A 27364-nucleotide genomic window follows, 5' to 3' on the forward strand; every position below is an offset into this window, starting at 1 on the left:
CATGGTATGGTTAATACCATCCTAATTCATATAAATATACCAATCTGCTCCTTCCTATTTCAAATCAAAACAGAAGTTCAGAGTTTACTGATCCATGCTCAAGTTCACCATCAGCAGTTTGATACTGCTCACAGCCAGTGGTTTGATTCATTGGTCCAATATGTGCTTATTGTTAGAGAACTGCATTAGCCATAAGCAACAAGCAATGCACGCCAATATCTTCCAATATCAATTCTAAATACTTGAATCACTCCATGGAAATACCACAATTTTGTATTGCAGAAAGCATGGTATGGTTAATACCATCCTAATTCATATATATGTATTATTTTTGTGAGTGCCATGTAAATGTATTAATTAGTCGCTGTTTAAAACAATATACAATCTCAAGTTGTGTTTACAAAAGTTCTGCTAAATCTTCCAAAATTCATGACTGCAATTTTAATATCCGCAATCACAGCAACTGGTCTGGTTCATTGGTCTCCCATGTTGCTATTGCTAAAGTATGGCGTCCACCACAGGCAACAAGTTTTGCACACCAACGTCCTTCAGCACCAGTGCCACTGAGATGCCTTGGTGACGGGAGGTTTATTGGCACTTCCATTGGGTGACCAGTTGTTACTTTCCTCCCATATCCAAGACGTCCATGATCTCCTCGACCAAACTGCCAAGAAACAAAATCAGTCAACCTTATATCACTACGGAGAACAAACAAGTCAAGGTATAATTCACTGACGAAGATTAAACATACATACGAGAGAGAAAGAGAGAGGAGCACAGAGTATTCAAAATCTAAAACCAGTTATAAAGTGACAATAATAGAAATTAGCACCTCAACATATAATTTATTGCACCAAGTAGCAACTGAGCAGTTTCAGTTTTCTATGGAAGTTGGAAATCACTAAGATAGAGCTTTAGAAACTAGAAAGCGTGATGTGTCTGTAGTACTGCAAGCATTAGTGGAAAACCCAATCAAATTTGCATTATAAAGACCCAACGAGGCCTAGGGGTGCAACTTGTGTGAGTTGTGTCAGGTTTAAGGTCAACCCAGGCCTAAGACCTAGACCTTAAGCCAACCCTGCCCATGAAGTCAAACCCTAAATTGCAAACCCAAGCCCAGCCCAATTTAAACCCAATAAAACTTGGGCTGTGAACACTTGGATCGGCTTGGTCGGGCCTGGGCAGGCTTGTCAGGTCTTAAAGTTTTCTTAGTTATACTCTAGTTTTTTTCTTTCATTTGGGATTCACAGTCCATTCAGAAATAGAAAAGAGAAACACACAAGTAGCATATAGAAATGTGTATATACATGTTTGTGCATGATAATGGGCCCTGGACAGTCGTTTACATATTCCAAATATACTAGAGCATAAATACATATACAGACGCAATTAACATGGGATAGATGTTAAGGTAGGGGTGCAAGTCAGGCCGGGTTAGGTTGGGTTGAGGTCAACCCGACCTCTTTTAAACTCAAAGGCATTATATATGTAAAAGGACATAGTTATCATGCTTTTAAAAAAATGCCTTTAAACTTAAAATTGTTTACATACTGCACATATACATACATGCAACATTGCAACATGTATACATACATATATTCATAAGTAACTGCATATATAAATAAATGTTTATATAATACTTTTACATACATAAGCTATGTCAGGTTCAGGTTGGCCAAGGCCTTACCCTAATCCAACCCGAAGTTAAGTTAGGTTCATACTTTTCATCCCTGACCCTAACTCGAACTTCAACCCAACCTAAAATTTTCAGGTTGGGTATGGGCTAACCCAGCCCAAGTTGCAACCCTAGTTATAGGTCAGTGGCCTTGGGTTTGGTTGGGCTGGGCATAGTCGGCTACATGGTTCAAAGTATCAATGAACCCCAATACACATGAATGTGCGTATTGGGTGTTTCCATCACTAGGTCCTTTTTTAGTTTTCAGATTGTTCTATGGAACTCTTGTCCTATTTTTCTTACAAATAGGAATGCCTGTTTGAAGTTTCTACTCCTCTAGGTTATCTTTTAAGGCCATCTCTAGTTGTCTACTATCACAAAATGGCTCTCTAGAAGTTTTATAATACTTACTGAAAACATACGCCCATCACGTGTTAATGCAACTGAATGTGTGCCTCCACATGACACCTGAATATGTAGTCAGAATTCAGAAATAAGTCAACTCAAAGAGTGAAGGGTGTAACCAAGAAATGGATTTATACACGTTTTATCATTTCTAATTTATATAAGCAGAAGATGCCTGATCATGCCATAGTTTGATTATGACTATGGCACAAAGGGATGCCAATATAATAATGATGAATTACAACTAATGAGATGGAAAACATGGTAGAATTAGTTTATGAATATTACCTGAACTATATCCTCCCCAACTAGGAGGTGAACCTTCTGGGGCACCATTTTACTGCTTTTGTCATCTCCAAATCCAAGCCTCCCATGCTCCCCCCTTCCCCAACCATACACCTGTAGTGAAACACCAAGATACAGCTTATGATTTATTTCTATTTTCCACATGTGAAGGTTCAGAAATCAATCTCCTTGAAACTACTGGGTTCTTTAACCACCCCAAGCCCCAAACACACAGATCTCATTTGCTACCTGCATTTCCAAAATTATCAGCCTACTAGTTTGAGAAAGTAGTCAAGTCTTCATGTTTAATTACCCTTGCTACCAACCTCAGTTCAAAACTCATCCTAACCACTTGCTAGTAACTAGTAAGTAGTAAACACCATGTTTAATTACCCTTGTCACTTGTGCAGCATTTGCAACCAAAGCTCTGTGGGTATGGCTTTAGAAATTCTTTCCAGTTAATTTTGTCATAATTGAAGATGTGAGACTCTACAACTTAGTGTTGAATAGAAAGAAAAGTACTGTTATCTAACTAAGACCAAACAACAAATATTATTATTCCATTTTCACCAGGACTACTAATATTACCTCTTTAGTCGATGGTAATGCCATTTAATAATATGAAAACTAACAAGAAAAGCTACCAAGGACTGAAAAGAAATACCTCTCCCTCATCTGTCAATGCAGTAGAATGCCATCCTCCCGCAGCAATATCTACCTGGGATGCATATTCATTGAAATCCTTAACTCTTTGCAAATAAAGAGAGAACCAAACTAAAGAGAAAAAAAAAATGAACTTAAAATTAAGGGGGGGGGGGGGGGAGAGAGAGAGAGAGAGAGAGAGAGAGAGAGAGAGAATTCAATTCATAATTGATCATCAATAGAAAATCAGGACATGGTAAATTTATAATATGGCAGTGATAGGAGCTTCCTCTCTCTCAATTGTTGATAAGATTTCATAATATCTTCATTGTTCTTTAATGGGAATGAAATTACTAAACACTTCCATAGTCCCTTTCGAAAAATTAACACCATATGCAGAATTGACCATCCTAGAAGACAAAATTAGAGGGGCTTCCCCATATTTGGACATTACCATCCTTTTCCATAAAGCTGCCTCATCCCTGGGAAATCTCCAGAGACACTTACCAAGAAAAGCTTTCATGAAACCCAACTTTCTAAAACCACGCCCACAAAGAGCTTTGGGATCTTGCTTCCCAAGCACATTTCTTTTTACCCCTCTCCCATTCCATAAAAAAAATAAAAAATAAAAAATAAAGGAAAAGAAAGAAGGCACTGCACCTTGACTCCTCCATATAGTATATGTGATAATACCTCCAGCAACCCAGAACCCATCACTAGAGACTAAGACCCCATCAAGCACCCAAGGATAAAACCAAAAAGGGCAAAATACCTATTGCAACAAAGACAATTGAGAAGATTGATTTTATATGAGGCATTGCCACTTCCTTCTATATTGATACAATCCCTACATTTCCTATCAAAATATAAAAAGGCACATGGTAACAATTGTGGCAAGTTTTTTTTTTTTCTTTTTTTACTAGGCAAGGTATTTCCTGAAGGAACCAAAGGTACAAACATTACATGATTCCTGACACTTTGCATGTAAAAGATATGATACCTTCACTACTAGTCAGAACTAAGAAACTTCTCATCAAGGGAGGTTTGGTGGTAATCATAGCATTCTGCATCACTCTTATTACTTTTACTGCAAGGTATGAGGCATGATCCAATATTCGGACCATTATATAAAGCCTCATCAATTGGTGTACATGAATCTTTTTGAGGTATTAGAATGCATCCATAGAATACAATTTACCTTTTCAAAAGGGAAAACAATATAATGTTTATGTTGAGGGCCCGGGAATAGGATCTTGTCACGGGTCAGTCCACGGGGAAAACCTCCTGTTTTCCCTTGTTCCTTCCTGCTCGTGATGAACCTATCTTGGCACCTTCGGTGATTTGTCCAAGAGATCACCAACTCTCCTAACTCACTCTTGACTGAATAATTTGATATCTCATTCAATAATGGGGTCTCCTTAAATAGGAGATTACAAGAGTCCTAATCAAAGGGAGTCTCCTTGCTGAATAGGGAAACTTCCAGTTTTATCTTGCTAAGGATAAGATAAGCTAATCCTAATCTGATAAGCTACTAACAAGATAAGATAAGCTATTAACAAGATAAGATAAGAGATAAGAACAATAAGATAAGAACAAGCAAAATGAGCTAATCTAATCTAGATAAGGCTGTTGTTGCCGAACTGGGTAGGATGAGCATCACTGAATCCTTGCTGCTACTGGCGGTGGGCCCGGGGCCTGTTGCTGCCGGCGGCGATGGTACGTCTTCCCGAGGAAGGCATCCATAACATTACTCCCCTCCTGGACTACGAGCTTGTCCTCAAGCTCGAAAGCTGGATATGTGGCTTGGAACTCTGCCAATGGGATCCATGTGGCTTCTGTTGGTGGTAGATCACACCATTCCACCAAGACTTCAAGGATTCCACGATTAAAACGAGAGCGGGTGACAGTTTTAGGCTGGGGGACCAGTTTGCCATCTTTCAAGGGTGGCAGGGAGGGAACTTGGTCCGGGGAAACACCCATAAATGGTTTCAGCAAGGAGATGTGGAAGACATCATGAATTCGGCTAGTCTCTGGCAATTCCAGCTGGTAGGCCACACTGCCAATCCGTCGCAGAACCCTGTAGGGCCCATAGTACTTAGGGGCCAGCTTCGAGGCAGCCTTGTGGCACAAGGAGCGCTGCCGGTAGGGCTGGAGCTTCAACCAAACAAATTGTCCTGGATCGAACGACAGTTCCCGGTGGTGCTTATCATAGTGGAGCTTCATGCGGAGCTGGGCCTGCTGTAAGCGAATGCGGACGTCGGCGAGGAGGGCGTCGCGGTCCTGTAAGGAGTGATCGATTGCGTCCAAGCGAGTAGATCCAGGCTCGTAGGACAGCAAGCGGGGAGGATCCCTGCTGTAAACGACGTGAAAGGGAGTCATGCCGAGGGAGGAATGGTAGGCTGTGTTGTAGCAGTACTCGAGGTTGATCGCCTACAAAACAGCGGAGATACATCTCGATAGTGCGGTTAACCACTTCCGTCTGACCGTCGGTTTGTGGCCGGTAAGCTGATGAGTAGGCCAGGGTGGTGCCGTGTAGTCGAAATAACTCTTTCCAGAAGGCACTAGTGAAGACCGGGTCTCTATCGCTGACGATGGATTCCAGCAACCCATGTAAGCGAAAGATATGTGTAAAGAAGGCGAGGGAAACCGAAGTGGCACTGTACGGGTGTGATAGAGGAATGAAGTGCGCGTATTTAGAGAAGCGGTCGACTACCACAAAGAGAACTGATTTGCCCCCTACCTTGGGAAGTCCCTCAATGAAGTTCATGGAGATGTCGGCCCATATTTGCGATGGGATGGAAAGGGGCTGAAGGAGGCCTGCCGGGTGTAGGTTTTCCCATTTGTGTTGTTGGCATGTGGAGCAATTCTGGACAAAATCTCGAATAGAAGTCTCCATACCTCGCCAATGGAAATCAGTCCGGACGCGGTATAGTGTTTTTTGAATGCCCTCGTGGGTGGAGTTATGGATGTTGGTGATGATGGTGGGAATCAACGGGGCAGTCTGCTGGAAGATGGACTCGTCCCTTATGCAGTACCAACCCATCGTGAAGTGACCAATCGGGGTCGGCCATGCCGGTCTGGATCTTCTGCAGTAAGAGCGACCATTCTGGGGACTGTGGTGCTGCCTTCTTAATGTCGTCAAACAGAGAGATCCGAGGTTGGGAAATGCTACATAGAACCATCACGTCTTCTTCTCGCCTAGACAAGGCATCAGCTGTGCGATTAGAGAATCCCGCCTTATATTCCACCCGGAAGTCAAACCCGAGCAGTTTGCTAACCCAATGCTGCTGAGGGGAAGTGGTGAGACGCTGCTCTAACAGGTATTTGAGGCTGTAATGATCAGTTTTGACGATGAACGACCGCCCCCACAAATACGGCCTCCAGTGCTGGATGGCTCGGGCAAGGCCGATTAGTTCGCGCTCATAGGCTGGAAGCTTCAAATGCCGGTCAGCCAATCTGCGGCTGAAGAAAGCGATCGGGTGCCCTTGCTGCTATAGTACAGCCCCGATACCCACTCCGGAAGCATCGCACTCGACTGTAAATTCGAGGGCGAAATTAGGTAATTGCAGAACAGGGGTTGAAGACAGTGCATTTCGCAGTGACAGAAAAGCTTCATCAGCTGCGTCGTCCCACCGGAAGGAGTTTCTCTTCAACAGGTTGGTTAACGGGGCTGCCAACACTCCATAGTTCTGTACAAATTTGCGGTAGTAACCCGTTAAACCGAGGAACCCGCGTAAGGCCTTGGCGGATTGAGGTTTGGGCCATTCTGTTATAGCCTGAATCTTGGAACTATAAACTGTTACACCCTGCCCATGGATGATGTGGCCGAGGTAAAGAACCTGTCGCTCCTCGAAAGAGCACTTGGATCGTTTCAGGAATAAGCTGTGTTGGCGTAGGAGTACGAAAATGGTCCTCAGATGGTGGACATGCTCTACCCATGATTTGCTGTAAACGAGGATATCATCAAAGAAAACTAAAACAAATTTGCGCAGATGGGGCTGGAATACCTCGTTCATTGGTGACTGAAATGTAGATGGTGCATTGGAGAGTCCGAATGGCATGACTAAAAATTCGAAGTGGCCATGGTGGGTGCGAAAAGCAGTCTTCTTCACGTCACCGGGAGCCATGCGAACTTGGAAATATCAGGACCTGAGGTCCAACTTAGAGAAATACTGGGCACCATGCAACTCGTCCAGTAGTTCGTCAACAATGGGAATAGGGAACTTATCTTTGATCGTCCGGTCATTGAGTTCTCTATAGTCAACACAAAACCTCCACGTTCCATCCTGCTTCGCCACCAACAGAACCGGCGAAGAGAAGGGGGAGTGGCTTTTGCGTATGATCCCTTGGTTCATCATCGTTGTACATTGTTTTTCTATCTCATCCTTCTGTAAGTGAGGGTAGCGATAAGGCCTGACAACGACTGGTGCTGAACCCGCCACCAAAGGAATACGATGGTCGCAAGCTCGGGAAGGGGGAAGGCCCTTTGGTTCCTGGAACAGATCTGAAAACTCGGCGAGAAGTTTTTCCATGGCTGCCGGTTCTGTCTGGAGTGCATGAACCTGCGTGTCTTTTCTTTAACCCTGCAACCGTGCCATGAAACTTGCTTGCCATTCAGGTGGAAGGTCATGGTGAGTGCGCTGAAGTTCCACAAAATCGGGCCTAGGGTAATTAACCATTTGACCCCAAGAACAATATCGAACCCATCCAATGATAGTACAAATAAATCAACAAGAATTAGTTCAGAATTGACCTGTACTGGGACGTCCTTACAAATCCCTGGACTGTGAACTTTTTCACCATTTGCGACGGCTACCTGTAGTCGCGGCCGGAGTTCCATTGGTAGTTTTAACTGCAGGGCTGCATGTTCACTTATGAAGTTGTGTGTGCTCCCTGAATCGACGAGAATGCGCACCGGCTGACCTGCGATCTGTGCCTGTAACTGCATGGTCTGAGAGGTTTTAATACCGGTGATCGCATGGAGAGAGATCTCTGGTTCGAATGTGACGGGTTCCCCTTCCTCCTCCTCTTGCTCATCTATGAGAAGACAAAAAAGCCTCTTGCATCTATGTCCTGCCGAGTAGAGGTCATCACAGTTGAAACATTGACCTCTCGCTCAGCGCTCTGCCATTTCTGCCCTGGTCAAGCGCTTGATGGGAGGAGTGACCATGTTACTGCCTGTACTTGTCACTGCTCTAGAGGTGGTGGTCGTGGGAGGCTTCATTTCCCGACTGGTAGCAGAAGAAGGGGTCGTTGCTACTAGTCTTGGGGGCACCCATGAGTTCGGTGGACGACCCACATTAAAAATTCCGCGGCTGAGCTGTAGCTTGCGCTCAAATGCGCGGGCTAAGTTCATGGCAGTGACCAAATTTGGGGGATTCTGCATCTTGACATCCACTCGCAGGGGTTCTGCTAACCCTGCTATGAACATATCGACTTGCTGGTCTGGTCGCACGAAGGATGCCCTCGCGAGGAGGGTTTGGAACTGTTGCTGGTATTCAGCAACTATTCCGGTCTGTTTAAGGTTAATTAGCTCACCCAGTGGGTTGCTGGTCAATGGGGGTCCGAACCAAAGAAGGCAATAGGATTTAAACTGGGGCCAACTGAGCCCGGGTTCTTCTTGCTCTAACCGATAAAACCAAAGCTGTGCTTCTTCTGTTAAATGAAAGGCGGCTAGGCTTACCTTGTCCTGGTCATTTGTTCGTTGATTCCGGAAGAACTGCTCGCAGTGATACAGTCAGCCTAGGGGGTCTCCGTTGCCGTTGTACGATGGGAACTCCAGCCTGCTGTACTTGGGGATGATGGTTGCTCCATGGCCGACGGACTGCTGTTCGCCGGAAGACTCTGGCAGATCTGGCCGGCGGTCGTTAGCTGTTGTCCCTCCGTCAGAGTTCCTTTCCCTGCTGGAAAGAAACATCTCCATTAGTCGTCGCAGTTCTCGCACTTCACCTTTGATCTCACGAACTTCGGAGCTGGTCTCCACGAGTTGGTGCTCGAGGTCGTGGACCCTGGAAGGTAGCTGCTCCAGATCTCCCATGACGCCTTGCTCAGATACCAAGTTGTTGAGGGCCCAGGAATAGGATCTCGTCACGGGTCGGTCCACAGGGAAAACCTTCCTTGTTCCTTCCTGCTCGTGATGAACCTATCTTGGCACCTTCGATGATTTGTCCAAGAGATCACCAACTCTCCTAACTCACTCTTGACTGAATAATTTGATATCTCATTCAATAATGGGGTCTCCTTAAATAGGAGATTACAAGAGTCCTAATCAAAGGGAGTCTCCTTGCTGAATAGGGAGACTTCCAGTTTTATCTTGCTAAGGATAAGATAAGCTAATCCTAATCTAATAAGCTACTAACAAGATAAGATAAGCTAAGCTAATCCTAATCTGATAAGCTATTAACAAGATAAGATAAGAGATAAAAGATAAGAACAATAAGATAAGAACAAGCAAAATGAGCTAATCTAATCTAGATAAGGCTGTTGTTGCCGAACTGGGTAGGATGAGCATCACTGAATCCTTGCTGCTGCTGGCGGTGGGCCCGGGGCCTGTTGCTGCCGGCGGCGATGGTACGTCTTCCCGAGGAAGGCGTCCATAACAGTTTACGTAAACAACCCAAAGTGTAAAGATACTAAATGATGAACCATCAGTATACATACCAAAAAAAAAATTAAGTATGAACATTTTATATAACACTTGTTGTATTTCTACGGTCATGTCTCCAACACAACATATATTAGCTTCAACAGTCAAAACTAATAACTACTGGTATAAATAGACAAAATATGAAATAAATAAAAGAATAAAAGGAAAAAAGAGAATGAAAGAAGAAACAAGGGACCAAATACAAACCAGAGTGAGACCCGACAATCCTTGAACAGGAATAGGTTGCGATCTTGGTTGTGTATCCCCAGTTCCAAGTTGTCCATATTCATTGTTTCCCCATGCCCACAATGTTCCTTCTTCTACGAGTGCTAAATTATGAAATGCACCAACTGCAATAAGCCTCACCTTTTCAAGACCTTGTACTCTTACTGGAGTGGATATCTGTTTTCTATGGCCCAAAAAAAAAAAAACACAACATTTATAAGTAGATATCAAGCATACAACAAAATGAGTCGGGAATCAGAACAGATCTACGATCAGTATCATGGCGAAACAAGGACAAAAGCTTAAAAAGCCAGCAAGCAGGAAGTATACATATCTCCAGGAGGCCATGGTTGACCCCATGTCCATACATGCCCCTCCCGTGTAAGCACTACAGAATGAGTACCTCCAGCAGCAACCTGTAAAATAAGCAGTTACAGATTGTTAATCATCATTCCCAAGAAAAGTAAGGCATACCAATGCAGAAAGAAAAATCCTGCATCAAGTTTTATTTGGAGTTTTAAGTTTTCTTGTTTTTTTATTGAGAACAGTATAACAAAAATAGTAAGATGCACAAAGCTCCATAGCTCTGTGCTCAACTCTACCCAAGGCCATTTTTATTTAAATTTCCAAGTTTCTTTTTTTTTCAAAAGTAGTAATGAAAGATGCAATAATAAGGATGGACTGCAGTTTGATATACTGATGAGCAGGCAAGAGAGTTAGATAAGTTCGCTGAATTTTTTTAATGTAGGGTATTATATTAATATTCAAAAGATCAGCATGAATGACATGTACAAAAACTCTGCACATTGGCCTATACAGATCTGTTAACTATTATGAGAACAAAGCATCCTTGTCAAGGAACCGACTATACTGCAACCCTTTAAACTCCTTGTGTGCTGCACAGCAAAAGTGAAGCTTTCCTTTTAAGTCATCAACAAAATGAGTGGGAAACAAATCCCCAAGCCAGGATGGCTTCACCATGACCTTTTACAGAAAATGCTAGAATGTTGTCAAACATGACCTCATGAAGTGGTGAAGGTGTTCCAAGAGTTTCACAACAATGCAGTATTTGAAATAAGCTTAAATTCCACCAATCAAAAGAGAAGTTTAAATGCCAAATTCTTGACTCTCATTCCCAAGAAGGGGGACGGTGGAGACTAAAGAAAATTCTCCTTTCAGTTTAAGTGGTCATATGTATAAAATTCTCCCCAAAGTGATATCAGAAAGAATTAAGAAAGCCATGCAGTTTATCATATCAAAATCTCAAGGAGCATTCATGGAAGGGAGGCTGATACCTTAATGGGGTGTTGGTTTCCAATAAAATAATTGACTCTAGATTAAGCAGTTGGAGATATTTGCAAGGCTGATATGGAGGAGGCACATTGATCATATGAATTCATGTAGCCAACCCCATATAGTTGGGACAAGGCTTATAAGGACAAACTTTGGATCACTACCCCTACCTTTTCAGTGATTATAAATGGGGCAAATCATTGAAACTCTCCAAGCTCCAGGGGAATTAGGGGGGAGTATCCATTATCCCAATTCCTCTTCATATATATCATAGAGGCTCTAAGCAGGACGATGATGATGATGACAGCTCAAGAGAGATTTATTGAAGGTTTATAAGTAGGAGAGGAATTAGAACTGATCCCATTGCTATCTGTGGATAACACATTATTCTTCTTCAAAGCTGATCTAGATGATATGTTCCATCTCTGTAGCATTCTAAGATGGTTCAAAGTAGTTTCATGTTGGCGTGTCAACATGAACAAGACAGAAATAATGGCAGTAGGAGAAATGGAAGAGTTGGGGACCTTAGCTGATATGTTGGTGTGGAACATGTGCAAGATTGCTCTCATTGTAAGTATCCTTTCATCCCTCCCCACATATTTCTTGTCTATATTCATGTTACCAACTTACCATCTAGTGTCGCGAGTAAGCTAGAAAAGTGAATGAGGGACTTCTTATGGAATAGATAGAAGGATGAACACAATAATTGGGTAAATTAAACTAAGGCATGTGAACCAAAGAAAAAATCAAGGAAGATTGGGAATATGGAGACTAAAGCTAATAAATACTGCCCTACTTGGAAAATGGTTTGGAGATTTAATGAGCAGTTTGGAAAGCTGTGGAGGCAGTTCATTTCAGAGAAATATGGCACAAGAAACTTCCATTGGGATCTAGAGAAAGCCACTGCTTTGGATGTGTGTTGTGGAAAGGAATAGAAAAAGTCTTATCTGGAGTTCATGAAAGGCATTAAATATAAGATTGGTGATCTTCAACGGTCAAATTCTGGATGGACCCTTGGTTTGACGATCATCCACCGATGGAGCTTTTCCCATCACTTCCTATATTTCCCAGAATAGACAGGTTCGTTCAGTAGATTACCATGAACGGCAGAATGGGGTAGTAGTATGGAATCCAAATTTAAGGGGAAATTTAAATGAATGGGAGATCATGTCTACAGTTGAGCAGTTGCAGAAATTTCAGAATGTGAGGTCCGGCCCAAATGAACGAGAAAGAAGATCTGGATCTTTTTCAGTAAGGTCATTTTGCAATCAATTTGGCATTCCTGTAGTCAGTTTTTTAGCTTAGACAGCAGCAGCTTTGGAGTTCGGACAAGTGAATTAATCATCTGGTTCATTAGAAAAAACGATAAGATTGTTAAACCTCCTTAGTCATCGGGTCTCCGTGCCCCCAAAAACTTTCCAAGACTTGGTAGAGTGATGACGTAATGCCTATGGTCACCTTCTCACTTATATTTTACTCACAAACTATTAAAACATTTTCCTTACAGATTCCCAACATACACAGCAGGAAGGTTCCTATGTGCTATGGTTTGGCTCAAAATAATATTAAATTGAAGACTGAAGAGTAGTATCACCTGGCGAACTGAAAGCTTTGGCGCACATCTCTGAGGTATCACTATATCTCTCCTAAGAGCCCGACTATTTTCATCTTTTCGCTCAGGTTCCTCGCCACACTGCCCATACTCATTACCACCTGCACAATAATTACTTGTTCAAATTCAACAGAAAACATATCATCCCTTCCCCCAGAAAATAATAAAGATTCCCAATAGAACTAAAGAGTATGTGAAGGAAGGCGACATAAAAATACCCCAGGCATAAGCTCGGCCTTGATCGTCAACTGCCAAACAGTGCCATCCACCAATAGCTGCCTGAAATTAAGAAATCGGCACTGATTTTATTCAATTTCTTGGGATTTTATCTGGCATTGAAATAAACATAATGGTATCTAGTTTTTAAAACCATGATCAAGCATTCTTCTTATCTTACCTGAACAATCTTCACATTGGCAAGAGCTTTCACCTGGCTAGGAATATTCTCGGTTTTACTTTCAGGTGGGTGGCCTAAGGTTCCCCTTTGGTTCCATCCCCATGTAAATAGCTGAAACCCAAGAAAACAAGAAACTATTTCTAAACTATGTGGACTTCATAGAGTAAGAAGGAACAGTGTTGAGAATAAAAAAAATGGCCTAAAAAGAAGGAAAAAAAGAATCGGACCTTCCCATCTTCACAAATTGCCAGTGAGTTCCTGCTCCCAGCGACCACAGAACAAATCTTTTCATTCTTCAGCGCGTTAATAGTGCATACCCAATCTTTCTCTTCGTCGTTGCCAATGCCCAACTGCCCATCTTCTCCTGAGCCCCTGAGACAACAGTATAAGGTAAGCAACAACACAATACAAAATCAAAATCCACAATGAAACTGCAACTAAGTACACACAGAGAGAGAGAGAGAGGGAGTCACAGACCATGCCAATATAATGGGGTTTGTGGAAGCCATAGCAGAGAGAGAGAGAGAGAGAGAGCGTGGCTGAACTGAATGCCAGGGTAAAGGCATAGGAAGCGCCAAAAGTATTACATACAAATTACAATGCGTGCCCGTGTGAGAATTTTATTCCAAGTGGAGGGAATGAGATTCGATTCGTTGCAGCAATACTACTGCAAATGTGCATATCAGTTGGTGAAAAGTATGTTTTCATTTACCTAGATGATGATCAGGTTTCAGGATCCACCAAAAAATGTGAGTCCCACCTAGGAGAGTGAACTAGAATTAGATCAACTTGATCATGATTCATCCGTTATTCTGGAAGCCACCCAATTAAAATATTTTCCTCACCGTCCAAACTCCCAAGCTATGCAACCAACCAATCATCATGTTTCAAGTGGATTACGTATATTTGGGGCTTCAAGGAGGATGGTGGATGCAATCTTCCATCTATAACCATTGGAATCATCTGCCCCGTTTGGTAGAATCGTAGAGATACATGCCTATCAATTCAAAATATCTGACATGAGATTGACGCCTCTTCGTTAAAGGTAAGTCGTTTACGTGATTGGTGATTATTTTGGTAGTAATTGCAATTATATACAAAAGTGTTATTTCTCAACGGTAGCAAATTTTAACTCAAATGGGAAATTTATTTTCTCAAGTCGTCAAAGGATATATCAAATGAGGGGTGTCTCATTTGGTATGTTAGTTGGTTCACCGTTCACTCGAATAGAAAATTTTCGATTAGTACCTGTATTTTGGGCTTAGTGCCATTTTGCGATAATTTAGTATTCAAATTTTTAAAATTATATAATCTAGTACCTGTTGTTAATTAGTTATTAATCAGTCATTAAGTGGCATTTAAAAAAAATAAATATCCTTCAAGTGTTATTTATTTATTTTTATCAATTATTTAAACATTGACAAAAAATTAGCAATCTCAAATCTTTACATTTTCCATTCAAGAAAGTTGGGGTCACATTTGAGTGGGCATTTTGGTGATTAAAGGTGTAAAGTGGGCCATGTCGGGCCGACATGACACGGCGCCCACGGGCGGCCTGCGCAAAGTGCGGGCTGTGCCGCCCGCCCCGGTGAAAAATTTGGGGGTTGGCCCGACACGGCCCATAGCCCAAGCACATGCCGTGTCGTGTTGTGTCGCGGGCCAGGTTGGCCCGTGGGCCAAGCCTTGGCCCAAGTCGGACCATGGACAGGGCCAAAGCTATTTTTGCCTATTTATTTAAAAAAATTAAAAAAAAACTTAAAATTTTAATTTTATATGAATTTTGATGTATATAATATATACAATAATTAAATAAATTAGCATAATAAAATTGAAAACAATTGTTTATTTTATTAATATATTATATACTACATATTATTATATAATTATAATTTATATAATATATTATATGTTATATATAAATATAACATATAAATATTATATATATGGGCCATGCCGGCACGCGGGCTGCAGGCGGCACGACCCGCTTGGTTGTGTCGTGTCGTGTTGGCTCGTGGACTCCAAACCCTAGGCCCAACACAACACGGACCATCATGTCGGGCCTGGCATGGCCCGCGGACTTTCGTGCCGAGTTAGGCCGTGCCGGGCCACGGGCGGCACGACCCAATTTACACCTCTATTAGTGACTCCAACTTTCTTTAATAGAAGAGACAAGGATTTGAAATTGTATACAAAGACCCCCCTGTACTATGGGGTCTATGACAAAGACCCTCCTGTACTTTGTTTTAGGACAAAGGCCCCCCCGTACTATGACCATGAGACAAAAGACCCCTTCCATTAGCTTTTCGTCGAAATATTTTTTAATCCTCGTACTACCCTTTTAATAACTATTCGACCGGAGAAAAAATAGCGGGTAATCCCTTCTACCTCAAATTCTTTCGCATTTCTCTCCCCTGAGTAGGGTCATAGAGAAGGTCGCCGCAGTTCCTAACATTCCGAACTCGAAATACGCTGGTATCTCTGGGTACTTGCACCAGGTGCTGGGAGAAATCTTGTGTATGGTGGTGGCCTTTGACTTGAACTTTGCTGAACTCTCAACTTGTCGCGACGGCTTTGCTGTGCAACATGAGAATCGGGCCTACAGTTGCTAATGCCCAAAAGTGAATTCTCCAAGCTCGTCGTTGCGGAGTTGAAACATTCTGAATCAAATCGGTCAGACATGGATTCTTCTGATTACGATCACGCCCTCAAATGATCTGTCGCCTTCAAAGCTCCCCAAGCAACGTCTTGCTCTGAATTCAGATGAAAAGAACTGTGAACTGGTTCTAACAACTCCAAATCCATACCACCATACTATTGCTGGCATTCCTGCAGTCCAAACCAGTCTTTATAGAATAATAAAAACAATTAAGCAACAAAATCAGCACAGAAATTAAGACTTTCCATATAATATTTAGCCATGTAAACATAAAAACATCAGGGGGGAAAAGTTCTTTTTAAAAGTGATTTTTTTTTTTTTGTAAAATGGAAGAATATTAGCGAACAGGCAAACGCAAGAGAGAGATAGGGAAGAAAGAAAAGCAAGTTAATATCCATTAATGGAGTAGACAGCATTCAACCATGATAGTAACTGAAGCAGACGGGAAGATACTATACAGGCGGAAGAATTCGAGGATATCACATGGATTGCGAAAGACGAAAAATAAACAACAAAAGCGTGAAAGCCATGTCTACTCACAAGAGAAAGCGCTCTCTCTCTCTCTGTTCCATTTCTCGGTCGTCGCTTTCTTTCTTTACAAACAGTAAGCTTTGGTGAAACCCTAACTTCGGAAGAGACACTAGCATATCGTGCTGGCAGCCAAAGTAAATCGGCCGTGAACTTTACAGTTTTCACTCACTACTCGTGATGATGCACAATTTGGCCGGTCTTAGCTGTCGACGATCTTGCCTCTGAACTGAGTAACAGGGACCTGAAACGGAAGGAGAAGAGAAGCTCCGGGGAGAATCCGGCGTAAGGGCTCCGAAGCTCAAGTTAGAATCCTTCAAAGGCAAGATAAACCAGATAGCACGAAAGTTAGCATACCTCGTTCCTGGGGGCTAGAAGCCTTTTATAACCACCTCGCGCACTCACTTCCAGGCTTCCGTCAGGTCGGGCATGATTACTTCTGAACTCCTGCCAGTTCGGATGTCATTTCCTCTGGCCGGACAGAACCGCCACTATTCCTTTTGTCGGAGCCGTCTCTGCGGCTAGTGACGACGGTTGCAGGTGGCGGTAGCAGGAAGCCGTTTGAAATGCGGCTGTCAGGGGTCAGATCCCAAATCAGTCAGGTACGTCGCCCTTGGATACGGACGTCTTTGGTGTCGGGTACGTTTGGTTGGCCTGGTGCTTTGGAAGTGAAGTGTTGGAGTGGCGAGCGAGGTGTCTTGAGTTCGGTTTGGAGTGTTCCGAGCTGCCATGGGCCAGCTCGGGTCAACTTTGTGAGGCTTGGGGCCCAGTATAGTTCGTGCTCCTTGTAGGGAGCTCGAGTTCTCAGTAGGGAGCTCGCTCTTAATAGGGAGCTCGGACTCCCAGTAGGGAGCTTGCTCTTAACAGGGAGCTCGGGCTCCTAGTAGGGAGCTCGGGTTCTTACTTAGGGAGCTCGGACCCTTAACAGGGAGCTCGTTCTTAACAGGGAGCTCGGGCTCCTAGTAGGGAGCTCGGACCCTTAACAGGGAGCTCGGGCTCCTAGTAGGGAGCTCGGACTTAGGGAGCTCGGGTTCTTACTTAGGGAGCTCGGACCCTTAACAGGGAGCTCGCTCTTAACAAGGAGCTCGGACTAAGTACAGCGGTCTGGAGTTCGGGCTCGGTAGTGAGCTTGGACTTGCTTCCGATGTTCGCTTTGGGCGTTCTACTGTCCCAAGCTGCTTGCCTTTGCCACGTGTCGGGCGATCGCGAGGTCGGGCCAAATTTCCCTTCATCAATTGCCCCCCACTCCCTACGACAATGGTCCCGTCTTGGCGCGGGGAATTTGCAAGGTAGCAGGAGGGTTTTGGTCCGTGCCGAGCGCGCTTGCTCTAATTTGATTTTCAAAAAAGGGCACGCGTTTGGGAGTCGTGACGACAGTTGTTCGGGAGTTGCGCCGCAGACGCTTTTATTGCGAGGAGACGTGCGCCGATACCCCGTCAGTTTCGGGAAGACGCGTGCCGACACCTGTCCTCTGACAAGACGTGCGCGACGCTCCGTCAGTTTCGGAAAGACGTGCGCTGATTGGTCTTGGAAAATGTGCGGCTTAGCGCGGCTGTGGGCCGTTGGATTGGCTTCGATCTGGGCCGTCACTTTCCGGCCGCTGTGGATATAAATAGTGCGCGGGGGGGGGGGGGGGGCGTCCTTGCTACTGTTGTACATCTTGAGCTCACGCCTAAGTTTCAGCTCGCGTCCCAGGTTTCCTTGCTTGTTCGAGCTCTCGTGGTCTGCTTCAGTCTTCTTCCCGGGTGAGTGCTTTTGGAATCCCGTTCCGTTTCCCGATGTCTGGTTTGGAGGGTTCAGACTGTTCAAGCGGGTCTGATGTAGGTTCTACGAACCAGTTTGCGTCCCCTGGTAGTTCAAGTGAACCCGATGTAAGTCCTGAGGAAGGGGTCGGGCCTACAGCCCGAGGTGCTTCGGATAGGTCGTCGTTGCGGAGTTGAAACATTCTGAATCAAATCGGTCAGACATGGATTCTTCTGATTACGATCACGCCCTCAAATGATCTGTCGCCTTCAAAGCTCCCCAAGCAACGTCTTGCTCTGAATTCAGATGAAAAGAACTGTGAACTGGTTCTAACAACTCCAAATCCATACCACCATACTATTGCTGGCATTCCTGCAGTCCAAACCAGTCTTTATAGAATAATAAAAACAATTAAGCAACAAAATCAGCACAGAAATTAAGACTTTCCATATAATATTTAGCCATGTAAACATAAAAACATCAGGGGGGAAAAGTTCTTTTTAAAAGTGATTTTTTTTTTGTAAAATGGAAGAATATTAGCGAACAGGCGAACGCAAGAGAGAGATAGGGAAGAAAGAAAAGCAAGTTAATATCCATTAATGGAGTAGACAGCATTCAACCATGATAGTAACTGAAGCAGACGGGAAGATACTATACAGGCGGAAGAATTCGAGGATATCACATGGATTGCGAAAGACGAAAAATAAACAACAAAAGCGTGAAAGCCATGTCTACTCACAAGAGAAAGCGCTCTCTCTCTCTCTCTGTTCCATTTCTCGATCGTCGCTTTCTTTCTTTACAAACAGTAAGCTCTGGTGAAACCCTAACTTCGGAAGAGACACTAGCATATCGTGCTGGCAGCCAAAGTAAATCGGCCGTGAACTTTACAGTTTTCACTCACTACTCGTAACTGCTGTTCGTAGGATAATTACTGAAACTTAGAAACTGCTTGTCGGCTGAGCATCCGGACAATGAGTTGTGGCTGCTATGGCCAAGAGGAACGGAAAACAGAGAAAAGCGGGAAGAAGAAAAGGGAGGAGAGAAAGGGGAAGGGAAAGAAGAGAGATTGGGGGAGAGAGAGAAATGTAAACGAAACTGAGGTAGAAAGGATTACCGCCGCTGCAATTCGTGTATCATAACGTTAGGGAAGATCTTTGGGGGTCGTTGTCTCACGGTCATAGTACATGATGGTCTTTGTTACAGGGGTCTTTGTAATTTATCTTAATTTTTTTGTCAATATTTGAATGATTGATAAAAAAAAAAATTTGATGATACTTGAAGAGCATTTATATCTTTTTCAAATGCCACTTCACCACTAGTTAACTAGTTAACACTAGGGGAATTTTTCTTAAGATTCAATTTTCAAAACCATTAACTTTGAGGAGTGGTTTTAAGTGGTGTGTATCACTAAATACCAAAAAAAACGAGGCTTCAAAGGTATTACTTATTAGGTACTTTAATCGTTTGATAACTGTTCTTTTTTATGGAACCTAACCCATTAATACAGAAATATGAGTGTGTCTTTCTTCTCCATAAAACCCACTATCTTACTTGCCCCATTTACCAGAAAAATGAACGTGTATTGAGGAGGACCGTCATCCATGTAGATTGTAGACTCAAAGTATAAGCGCCAAAAAAAGGGCAATTTTTTGAATTACCCCTAATATTTGTGAAATTGACTAATTGTACCCTTACTAGACTATTGTCTAATATTACCCTATTATTTCTAGCAATTGATTAACTCTACCCCTACCGTTAGCATCCGTTAATGCTCTGTGTGCACATATAACCTCACGTGACCTATAAAATTTTTTAAAACCCAATATTACCCTCATCCCCTTCATCTCAACACCAGCATCGTTTAGAAAACCTACTCCAGTTGCACCTGATGAGCATTGATCCTCACTTCTTTGGCCATGCTTAATCCTCAAGAAAGCAATCAGTAGCACCTGCTGCAAATAAGTCCTGGATAGTCCTTTGAACAGGAAACGAGTCCCTCTTCTCTCTCTCTCTCTCGCTTAGTCTTCTTTCTCTATAATAAATTGGGAAAAATGAAAATCAGTGGAGAACCGATGATCTATCAAATGGAGCACCGGCTTTAGCTCCCAGATAAACATAGAGAACATGATGGTGTTTTCAGTTTTGAATGTTCTTTGTGTTTTGTCTCTCATTCGCCAACAATGCTAGTCATTGTTGCTTCGGTGAAAACTAAAACAAACTATATTCAAGAGATCATAGAAAAATCATGGTTGTAGGAAATGATCTCTTCCATGAAAACTATATTCAAATATTTGTTTTCGTTTCACGGTTAAAATGATATGGGCAAATGATTTGTTCCAAATTGTTCCTAATGAAGGGTGATTTGGCCCGACCTAGTGAGGAAGGGACATGTGGATGTGACCTACCAACAGGACGACAACTTAGCAAGGAGAGCCTCGTTAGCAGATTGGGAGCTCGGGTGATCATTTAACTCGGAACCAAGAGCCACTTCGTCACTCATGTATCGAGGTGACACGTGCTCGATTCTAGACGCTTCTCAACAGACTCTGAACCCCCTAGGATCACACCGCGAAACCGAAGGCCTTATCCTCATTCCGCCTGGATCGGAAGGTAGTGATAGACTTCATTGACTTGTATGTTCCTCCCTTCCAGGGCAGACGGATCCTAACCACGCGGGCCGAGGATCCATGAGTTGTTTCATGAGTTCCACGACAGCTTAGCTATATAAGGACTTCAAACCCCAAGATCAAGGTACGCACGATTATTTGCTCGCTAGTACACTTATCATTCAACTTTCAGCTCGCAATACTAACTTAAGCATTAGAGCGACCTCGCCGAGTTAGCCACCCCAAGTTCTCTAAGCTTCACTGTCTTGCAGACCGAACTAGCTCGCCACGCGGCCAATTTCCGGATCATCCTCTAGCTAGGAGCATCTAGATCGCGCTCCATCATTTGGCGCTGTCTATGGGAAACGATCGAAAGGTCATTCCAACATCTATCTTACTCTCAATGGATTCCTCCAGCAATACCGGGAAAGGTATCGACATGAATGTCACCGGGGGGCAAGATCAGCAATCAATTCTCCCTCTAGGTCCCATGATGTGTATCGGTCAGTTTACCATTCCCCTCACAGCTTCGGGGGTCCCATCACTGTCTGTACCACAGATCACCCTACAAGTGAGCGCCCCGCTCTCCCGGGTGGAAACTGCCTTCTCAGAGATATCTGTGATCTCCCTGGGGTCGGGCACTCTCAGTTCGATGACTTGGTTCAATGTGTCCGGACGATGCAAATCTAGATTGTGCTCCATCATTTAAAGCCCGGAACCAGGTATCCCGAGATTGAGAAGCTAGCATACGCACTGGTCATAGCAGCCCGGGAACTATGCCCACACTACCGTCGTCCTCACCAACAGACCCCTAAGACAGATTTTGCTCAAGCCCGAGGTGTTTGGAAGATTAACAAAGTGGTCCATCAAACTCAACGAATACGACATCCGGTTTGAGTCCTGCCCAACGATCAAAGCCCAAGTCTTGGCAGATTTTATCGCAGAATGCACGTTCAACATGCCGACCCCGGAAATGGCTGAGCTCGCCAGTACGTTAGAGACATTGACCAATGCGGCACCGGTCCCCATCAGGATTGGACCGACGTGGGACGAGGAGCCATGGATCCTCCACATAGATGGCTCATCGAATCTGCGAGGAAGCAGTGCTGGACTGATGTTGTACGAGCCAAGCAAGGTAAAGTTGGAGTATGCTCTCCGGTTCAGATTTGAAGCGTCGAACAACGAGACGGAGTACAAGGCACTGATCGTTGGGCTTAACCTAGCGAAGGAGATGGGAGCCAAACACTTCATCGTATGTAGCGATTCACATTTAGTGGTCAACTAGGTTAACGATGATTACGAGGCTCGAGACCAGACCATGGCAACATACCTAGCCAAGGCAGAGAGATTCTGCCAAACTTCCACTCTTGCTTCCTCAGGTAGATACCGAGGTCCGAGAACACTGAGGCCGATGCACTCTCTTGATTGGCCAATACCAACGAAAACACGAAGTAGACAGTATATATTGAAGACCTGCCTAGCCCTAGCATTCTCGGGGGGGGGGGGGGGGGGGGGGGGGGGGGGGGGGGGGCAAAAGAAGTCGCTCCCGTGTCAGTAGCGGAATCGATTTGGAAAGACCCGCTCATCGATTATCTGCTCCACGGGACCCTGCCAACAGAACGCAATGCAGCTTAGAGGATAGAGCGACAGTCAGCCCGATATGTATAGGAGATCCTTCACGCTCCCCTACCTACATTGCTTGCGACCTTCAAAAGCGGATCAAATACTGCGCGACATCTACGAGGGACTCTGTGGAGGACACCTGGGGGGCAGGGCACTTGCCCAGAAGGCGCTGAGGCAAGGATATTACTAGCCTACCATGAAGGCAGACGCCCTTGAGCTCGTCAAGAAGTGTGACAATTGCCAAAGGCACGCCAACATCTCCTGGCTACCTGTTGCCGATCTAAAATACCTCACCAGCTCGTGGCCTTTTACTCAATGGGGGATAGACATCCTCGGACCTTCCCCCTAGAAATCAGGCAGAGGAGGTTCCTAGTCGTGACAGTAGATTACTTCACGGGATCAAGTACTGCGCGACATCTACGAGGGACTCTGTGGAGGACACCTAGGGGGCAGGGCACTTGCCCAGAAGGCGCTGAGGCAAGGATATTACTGGCCTACCATGAAGGCAGACGCCCTTGAGCTCGTCAAGAAGTGTGACAATTGCCAAAGGCACGCCAACATCTCCTGGCTACCTGCTGCCGATCTAAAATACCTCACCAGCCCGTGGCCTTTTGCTCAATGGGGGATAAACATCTTCAGACCTTCCCCCCAGCAATCGGGCAGAGGAGGTTCCTGGTCGTGACAGTAGATTACTTCACGAAGTGGCTGGAGGTCGAGCCCTTGGTAACCATTACAGCTCGCAACATACAGAACTTCTTCTGGAAAAACTTAATGTGCCGCTTCGGACTATCTCGGGTGTTGATATCCAATAACGAGAAGCAGTTTGAAGACATCAAGTGGGAATCCAGAAAAATTTCACCTCAATGAAACACTCACAAGCGAACGAACAAGTTGAAATAACAAATAGGGCGATTCTCCATGGATTGAAAGCTCGCCTGGCCCGAGCTAAGGAATTGTGGGTGGATGAATTGCTCAGTGTCCTTTGGGCCTACCGAACTACCATCAAGACCGCGATGGGTGAAACACCCTTCAACCTCACGTATGGTACAGAAGTGGTGATCCCAACAGAGATCGAAGTGCCAACGATGCGACTCGAGGCTTATGACGGGGAAGCAAACGATGACGAACTCCCTACCAACCTAGACCTGATAGAAGAGGTACGGGACTTGGCCTACATTCAGACAACGTCTTACTATCAGAGAGCAGCTCAGTACTATAACACACGGGTGAGGAAACGACAGTTTCGTGTTGGTGACCTGGTCCTCCGAAAGGTTATGGTACCAGAACCTAGCGTGGGTAAGCTCGAACCGAATTGGGAAGGTCCGTACCGCGTAAGACGGGTGTTCAGGGAAGGCACGTATGAGCTCGAGACCATGGAAGGGAAGCAGGTACCTTGAGCCTGGAATGTCGACAACCTAAGAAGGTATTACCTATGAGCTCACAACTCTAGAGCAGTTTAGAATTTACCAAGTCCACAAGACTACCGAGCTAGAGAGAGGACAGTAAGTCACTCCTAGAGCTTAAGGGCTACGAGGGCGAGCTGATAAAAGACCTAGTTGCCTCTTCGGCATAGGCACAATAAATCCTAGTCGCCTCTTCGGCATAGGCACAACAAGTCATAGTTGCCTCTTCGGCATAGGCACAATAAGTCCTAGTCGCCTCTTCGGCATAGGCACAATAAGTCCTAGTCGCCTCTTCGGCATAGGCCCAATAAGACCTAGTCGCTATGGCATAGGCAATAAAAAAAAAAACAGCTGCTTCAGCATGGGTAAGTAAGTAGCCCGTGCACAGACAGGTCGGGTATATACCTTACAGTGTTTGCCCACTTCGACGTACAACAATACCGGGTTATTCCTACTTGGAGCCTAGCTCGTTATCTCGACACTTCGGGATAATCAACACTTAGAAAAATTTTGTACACATGAGATTTCTTGAACTACTGTATTTCACTAATGAAAGTTCGGAGTACATGGCAAAAAAATAAAATAAAAATAGAAGAGGAGAGTGGGGAAAGTAACTGCTACTCTAATCGAGCTCGGGGGCTCAGGATTGGTCTCCATTTGGTCTCCATGAGATCTCTTCCCACAGGCAGATTGGTCTCCATTTGGTCCTTCTTAGCATCACCTCGGCCCCCCTCCTCCGTCGATCCCACTTCGGGGAGGTCATCATCACTCTACCCCTCTTCGGAATCGGGTTCATCGTCGGCCTCCTTCACCATTTCGGGGGTAACGGAAGACATAGAGATGACGTTGAGGTTGAGCTTGGGAAACTTTTGCCGCACCAGCCACCTACATAGTTTGAAGCCTGAACAATACGAACCGGAGCCATACTCGACCTGGAGATCGTGGAGCTCTAGGGACTCCTTAAAATCCTTAATGGCCCGATCTCGCTCCTGAGTCCTCGCCTCCTGGATCACAGTCTCGAAGATCTCGAAGATCACAGCCATACGAGAACGAGGTTCTCGTTCTCCTTTTGGAGGGTTTCCTTCTCCCTTAGGAGGACTTCCTTCTCCCCTTCGAGTTTCTTCTTCTCCTCTGTCAGTAGTAAAATCAGTTCTTCTTGGCTCCGGGCGCCATTCTTCGCCCTAAAGATCTCGCCTCGGGTTAGGTCCAACTCGCGATGAACCTTCCAAAAGTTCTCTTCAGCCTCCCAAGCTCGCTTCAGGCACACCTCAGACTGATAAACTAGCGAATGAATGGCAGAATTCACCTGAAAAAGAAAAGGAAAGAAGTATGAGTACTACTGAAGAGCAACTAAGAGAACAGGTTAAGGGGCAGGCCACTTACCACCATGCAGTAGCTGGCTGCCCTCCCCCCGAGCTGACTTGTTGGCATCTCAGCCCACTCTGCGACCTCCACAGGGTATACCACATCCCTGCTTTTGAGGAGCCCGAGTCTCGAGCTCATTATGTTTTCCTTCGTGGCGGAATCTTCCTTCGTCGAGGTGAGCTGGGGCTCGGACAGTGAAGCACCATCTGGCTAGCAAGGTGGAGTACCCTCGCCTTGGTCCTCCTCCACCAAGTCGACAACTGGAGGTTGGGGACGTATGGCCTCCCTAGGAAGCTCGGTAGTGGCGGGCACCGGCACCGGCACGGTAGCTGTAGGCTTGGCAGACATCGAAGTGGTGGCCTCCTCGCAACGGGGCCTCTTTGAGGCCTTTCTCTTCTTCCCCTTCTGCACGCTTTTGAGAAGGTTAGTAGCATCAACACCTGTCATGGCTCCTATAAAGAAAGCAAGACCAGTCAGCCATGAACTGAAGCCAAAACGAAAGAAAAGAACATGAGTGTTTGTGTCGAGGTAGAGGCCTACCAGGAGGGCTCAGCCCAGCTCTTACAAGTTTTTCCTCTGCAAGGAAATCTTCCATCTTCAGGTTGAGGTCCCTCCAGGACTGAATGACCGCTCTAGTCTCTGCATCCTATTTAACCCCGGGGTCTTGAATGGCCACCCACCAGTGACATGGGAACGACCACCCTTCAGGATTCTGAACAACAAAGTATTGCCTCTTCCAAGCCGACACCTTGTTCGGGCTGCCAAACAGAATCTTGTACCCAGGGCGAGGTGAGATGTAGTAACTGCGCCGGGTGAAGCTGATTGATGGTGATGTTAAAAAAATTAATGACTTCTACAATAAAAAGGTGGAGCGGGAAGCACAGCCTGACCGCAAGCTACTCCTCGAAAACCGTGGCCTCATGGTGATCGTGATCCTAAGGATATCGGCCTAGGGGAATACTGAAGACAAGGTCATCGGGAAGCCAATAGCGAGCTATTAAAGAAAGAAGTCTATCCGAAGTCATCATGGAAGGACCGAAGTTGTCTGGGTCCCGGCCTCGGTAAGAGGTAGAGACCCCCTCCTCGAAGGTTTGCCGCTCCTCCTGAGGTTTGAGCTCCTCGAACCGAGCTGGCACCTCTTCGGGTAAGGGCACTCCCTCAGAAAGGTTTATAGAAGAACTTTCCGACAAAGAGCTGGCTTCGCCGACGGGTGTTGAGGTCCGTACCTTGGCACCCATGGACTCACTAGACCCACTAAGGAGCCCATCTAAATTAAGGCTAGACATGTTGGGAAAAGAAAAAAGGACAACTAAGCAAGGGAAGACAAACTCATCGAAGAAGGCGGGACGACCTCGGACACAAAGGAAGAAGACACCGAGCTAGAAGACTTGAACGCGATCCCAAAGGGCTCAATCACTCAGTTTATGGTGAGGAAAATGGGTCCTTCAGCCCCTATTTATAAGCCACTGCATTCAACGATCAATGGTTGTGATCTGCGTAGTTTGACGTTTCCCAAAGGGATTGAGCGCATTTTTTGACATTCACGAAGTTTATAAACATCGTGACGCCCACACATAACCGATACGCGATCTGGGTCATTTCCTAGTCGAGTCGAGCGGTCCTACAGAACCAACCAAAGAACTGCCCTCCGTACCATTTGGTCATCATGCCAAATCCACCTGGGCTTGTCGTGAACTCCCTGCACCGGGTCGAGACCCCTAGCACGGGGAGTGGGGGGCAATTGATGAAGGGTGATTTGGCCCGACCTAGTGAGGAAGGGGCACGTGGATGCGACCTGCCAACAGGATGACAACTCAGCAAGGAGAGCCTCGTTAGTAGATCAAGAGCTCGGGTGATCACTCAGCTCGGAACCGAGAGCCACTTCGTCACCCATGTACCAAGGTAATACGTGCTGGATTCTAGACGCTTCTCAATGGACTCCGAACTCCCTGGGATCACGCCGCGAAACCGAAGGCCTTATCCTCATCCCGACCGAATCGGAAGGTAGTGATAGACTTCGTTGACTAGTACGTTACCTCCCTTCCGGGGCAGACGAATCCTAACCACGCGGGCCGAGGATCACAGAGTTGTTTCGTGAGTTCCATAGCTGCTCAGCTATATAAGGACTTCAAACCCCAAGATCAAGGTATGCATGATTATTTGCTCATAGTACACTTATCATTCAACTTTCAGCTCGTAATACTAACTTAAGCATCGGAGCGACCTCGCTGGGTTAGCCACCCCAGGTTCTCTGAGCTTC

The 27364-nt window shown here is 45.1% G+C and overlaps 2 protein-coding genes and 1 long non-coding RNA gene across 5 annotated transcripts; 1 reads left to right on the forward strand and 2 right to left on the reverse strand.

Annotated features, from left to right (window-relative positions):
• Window positions 1-269: 269 nt before the first annotated feature.
• LOC104601531 (ultraviolet-B receptor UVR8-like) lies at window positions 270-19286 on the reverse strand. 3 transcript variants are annotated; one of them, XM_088899664.1, is made up of 13 exons: window positions 18847-19286; window positions 16377-18479; window positions 15566-16006; window positions 13408-13552; window positions 13181-13291; window positions 13002-13062; window positions 12766-12884; window positions 10209-10294; window positions 9861-10062; window positions 3030-3083; window positions 2369-2479; window positions 2087-2143; window positions 270-664 (listed from the first exon to the last, which is right to left on the reverse strand). In XM_088899664.1, exons 3-13 carry the CDS (start codon window positions 15580-15582, stop codon window positions 455-457), a joined length of 1173 nt encoding a protein of 390 aa, XP_088755790.1. In that variant the 5' UTR covers window positions 15583-16006; window positions 16377-18479; window positions 18847-19286; the 3' UTR covers window positions 270-454. The 3 variants fall into 3 exon arrangements, with proteins under 3 accessions (XP_088755790.1, XP_088755789.1, XP_010263188.1); XM_088899663.1 differs by lacking the exons at window positions 15566-16006; window positions 16377-18479; window positions 18847-19286 and adding exons at window positions 13658-13940; window positions 14026-14091; XM_010264886.3 differs by lacking the exons at window positions 15566-16006; window positions 16377-18479; window positions 18847-19286 and adding an exon at window positions 13658-13972.
• Window positions 4388-9854, reverse strand: LOC148801018 (uncharacterized). The gene is made up of 2 exons (XR_016083471.1): window positions 7761-9854; window positions 4388-7647 (listed from the first exon to the last, which is right to left on the reverse strand). It is a non-coding gene; the product is annotated as an uncharacterized LOC148801018 (long non-coding RNA).
• Window positions 19287-23349: 4063 nt separating the features above from the next.
• On the forward strand, window positions 23350-23733 carry LOC148801019 (uncharacterized). The gene has a single exon (XM_088900302.1). It carries the CDS (start codon window positions 23350-23352, stop codon window positions 23731-23733), a length of 384 nt encoding a protein of 127 aa, XP_088756428.1.
• Window positions 23734-27364: the final 3631 nt, after the last annotated feature.

This window comes from Nelumbo nucifera, chromosome 3 (genome assembly GCF_055504915.1).
Source record: "Nelumbo nucifera cultivar China Antique chromosome 3, China Antique-T2T, whole genome shotgun sequence".
NCBI classification, from domain to species: domain Eukaryota; kingdom Viridiplantae; phylum Streptophyta; class Magnoliopsida; order Proteales; family Nelumbonaceae; genus Nelumbo; species Nelumbo nucifera.